General features: G+C 37.8%; 1 protein-coding gene across 1 annotated transcript in view; it reads left to right on the top strand.

Annotated features, from left to right (window-relative positions):
* LOC106883993 (protein lev-9-like) overlaps positions 1-4,245 on the top strand; it is a 1,203,458-nt gene that overhangs the window by 1,025,210 nt on the left and 174,003 nt on the right. The window contains exon 12 of the mRNA XM_052971268.1: positions 1,213-1,304. Coding sequence (XP_052827228.1) covers positions 1,213-1,304 — 92 coding nt within the window. The remainder of the gene's footprint in view (positions 1-1,212; positions 1,305-4,245) is intronic.

Genomic DNA, 4,245 nt, shown 5'->3' with positions numbered 1-4,245 from the left:
TATATATATATATATATATATATATATTAAAAACAAGAATGTTGAGCAGCACCTGTAAGATTACATTAAAATCCATGGTGTATTTTATGAATAAGCCTGTTCAAGTATCATAAAAGCATGTAACTATTAGAAGCTCTTTCGATTGTGTGTTTAAATTGTTATTTAGCTCTCACTGGATGAAGTAAAGTTTTTGTTGATTTTATCTCAATTCGATCTTTAAACTATATAGATTTATATGTGTCTGTGTTTGTGTGTGTGTATATATGGAGTGGCTGTGTGGTAAGTAGCTTGCTTATCAACCACGTGGTTCCGGGTTCATTCCCACTGCGTGGCACCTTGGGCAAGTGTCTTCTACTATAGCCTCGGGCCGACCAAAGCCTTGTGAGTGGATTTGGTAGACGGAAACTGAAAGAAGCCTGTCATATGTATGTATATATATATATGTTTGTGTGTATATGTCTCTGTGTTTGTCCCCCCAACATCGCTTGACAACCGATGGTGGTGTGTTTACGTCCTCGTAACTTAGCGTTTCGGCAAAAAGAGACCGATAGAATAAGTACTAGGCATCCAAAGAATAAATCCTGGGGTCGATTTAATCGACTAAAGGCGGTGCTCCAGCATGGCAACAGTCAAATGACTGAAACAAGTAAAAGAGTAAAAGAGTATATATATATATATATATATGAATACACACACACACACACACACATATATATATATATATATATACACCCAACCACATTGTCTTGAATTCAGTCTCTCTGTATGGTAATTTGGACAACCTAGTCAAAGCACCACATGATTGTTTTTGTTTTAATGTCCACTTCTCCATCCTATTTGAAGGGGTCAAATGGAATTCAATGACACAGATTTTTTTCCCATCGCTAGATGCCCTTTCTTGTTGCCTACCCTTACTTTTCCCTTAGCAAGGTAATATTTACCTATGGCCTGATATGGAAGTTTGAAAATAAATGACAATCATTTCTTAGAACACACACACACACAGTAGAAGATACTTGCAAGAGTTACCATGCAGTGTAACAGAGCCTGAGACCACATGGTAGGGAAACAAGCTTCTTAAGCACACAGCCATTCCAGCTGTAAAATCATACCAAAAATAAATTTAAAGAAATATTTATTTTGATATACTTTTGTAATAGTCACATTCTTTTATTTTGTTTTATTTATATTTGTTTTTCTTAATCATTTCAGATGCAATGTGAGGACAACTTTCGACGGCCCATCTTTCTCCACTCAGTGTCAGGAGAATGGATCGTGGTCACATCCCCCTCCAAAATGCTGGGGTAAGTTTGTTTTTTTCCCCCTTCTTTTACAATTTTATGCATGGAAATATCAAGTTTTAAACACATCCAATAAAGTATGTATATGAAAATAACATTCGACAAGATATGTACTTAGAAATTAAATGAATAAGATACAATAACATCGTAAGACAGTATGTACTCAACACAAATAGTGTTGATTACTCTTCTCTTTGAAAGGTAGTGGTACAATTGGAGATTTTAGGAGGTAGTAAGGAGGTACTATCTTTTGTATAATAGATCATCATCAAAAGTAACAGCATGAAGATATAATCCACAGTTATTTCACATTTACAGCATATTGCCTCACTTTTAGAACAGATTATTTTGAACACTTTGTAATTTTATTTTACATTCTTCATTAAGTCTTATCAGCAAAGACTTTCAACACTTCTATAACATTTCAGTTGTACAAGGTATGATCAATAAGTATCCAGACTAATGCTATAATAACAAAACTACAACACGTACCAATTTGGCATGTAATCTCCTTCAAAGTAGTCCCCTTCGGAAGACACACACTTAACCCAGCACTGTTTCTATTGATGGAAGCATTCCTGGAACTCGTTTTCTGGGATAACCAGTAGCTGCCTCGTTGCATTCACTTTGATTTCCTTGATGTCCTGAAATCTTCTTCCTTTCAAGCGGGATTTGATTTTTGGGAAGAGGAAAAAGTCACAAAGGGTGAGATCTACGGAATACGGTGACTGTTGGACATGGGGAATGCTGTGTTTAGCCAAAACTGGTGCACAAGCTGCACTGAATGGGGAGGTGCATTGTCATGGTGCAATTGCCACTCACCAGATACATGCAACTGTGGTCTTTTCCAACAAATGCTGGAAAACACCACGATAGTACTCCTTGTTTACTGTCTGACCAGGTGGAGCATACTCATGATGAACAATCTCCCCATTTGTGCCTTTTACAGTCTCAGAGAGGTTGGGGTCTTCCACTATGAAGACTGAGCCTTTGTTTTGGGGTCATAGCCAAAGACCCACAATTCATCACCCATTATGACCATTTCCAAAAACTTTTCATCATTCTCAACACAGTCAAGGAGATCTTGTGCAACTGAAACCTGAGTGTCATTTTGGTCAGCTGAAAGCAGTTTTGGCACAAACTTAGCTGACATGTCTCATACCTAAATCTTTCGTGATCATGGACTGAACTGAACCGTAACTAATCTGCACATCCTCTGATAACTCACAGATGGTGATTCAATGATTTCCCCTCACAGCTGCATGCATTTCTGTGATGTTTTTCTCAGTTCTGCTGGTTGCAGGTCTGCCAGAACTTTTGACACTATCAACATTTTTTCAGCCATCTTGGTAATGTCTGAACCATTTGTACACTTGTGTGCAGTTGATACACTTTCTGCAACTTTGCATAGGCCTCTGAGCAGGTATCGCCAAGCTTTTGGCAAAATTTGATGCAGTTTCTCTGCCCAACTTTCTCTGTCATAGTCAATGTGACGATCATATGCTACACACATTCCTTCCAAGGACTGCTGTAAACTTCTATGGCTTCATTATCTGCCACTGACACCAACATCTCAAGTTTAATATGTTTCTCAGCTGGTGAAAACCTGTAGAGTCATGGATGCAGTCTGGCCAGATTGTTTTACCCAATGCTATTCATAACTGAGAGGTTTTCTTCACCTATGACCCAGACATATTATCCACTGTATTCATAATGTTGAACTTTATCCAGAAGTTGACAATAATGTTTATCCTCTCAAATTGCTATAATGAGTTGATTAAGCCTTTATCAAATAATATGCCAGGAAATTAGTTATGACATCTTGATTGTGATTGTGTGCCAAAATAGACAATCTTTTGCTTGGCCAGCTCCTGTCAAACCATCCAACCCATGCCAACATGGAAGGTGGATGTAAAACGATGATAATGATGATGATCCATTTGCTGGAGCAAAAAAGTTTTGTTCTTAAGAATAAATTTCATTCTCATTCTATCAAAAAGATCAGTTAAGTTTCCTGAATTGCATGTTCTATAAGTCTGAAAGAGATAATGCTTTATTGGAAATATTATGTTGGCCAATAATTTTCTGAAGTTGAGTCACAAAGATTGTAAACCCATATTGGAAAAGAGTGATAGTCATCCTAGCCATAGGTAAATTAAACTTAGTATAACTTTTCAAAGTCCTTGGATTTTGAGGAAGCTATTCACACACATGCACGCACATACACAGGGACTTTCATTTTATATTAGCTGCAGCATTTGTATCAACAAGAATCATCAGATGGCTTTTAAAATCTTTAAAAGCTGGTGCTCATTTTTATCGTTACTGTTACGTCTCAATACTACGCAGTGGCTGTGTGAGCATCTCATCCCCATTGCTACTGTTATGTCTCAAACTACTGCTATCTAGCACCTTCGGATGATCTCTACTCAACCGCTACACAACTGCTACTTAACACACCTACCACGGTCAGACTACCTCTATTTATATGTCTTGGGAGATCCTACTTCTTCGCCTGGGAGTGTCGACATAACAGTTACTTTAAAGAACTAATAGACAAGAACTTTCAGAAAAGCTCAATACTGTACTCGCTCTAGTGTATAGTCACCTTCGTAATAATTTTCTTCAGTTCATCATCATCATCCACTATCATCAACATCATCATTGTAACATTTACTTTTCCATGCTCGCATGGGTTGGACAGAAATTACAGCAATGGATTTTTACAGTTAGATACCCTTTCTGTCACCAACATTCACCTGTTTCCAAAGTAAGGTAATATTTCCCTCATGACCAGACATGTTCCCACAGAAGACTGAAAATGAAAAACACTGCTTTTATGATGGTGGCACTCGCCCACAACTATCATGCAATGTGAAGACAAAAAGACAGCACCACACACACACACACACACACACACACACACACACACACACACACACAC

The sequence above is a fragment of the Octopus bimaculoides genome, chromosome 10, assembly GCF_001194135.2.
Source record: "Octopus bimaculoides isolate UCB-OBI-ISO-001 chromosome 10, ASM119413v2, whole genome shotgun sequence".
In the NCBI taxonomy this organism is placed as follows: domain Eukaryota; kingdom Metazoa; phylum Mollusca; class Cephalopoda; order Octopoda; family Octopodidae; genus Octopus; species Octopus bimaculoides.
The sequence above is the reverse complement of the archived record's forward strand: the minus strand, read 5'-3'. Positions and strand labels throughout refer to the sequence as shown.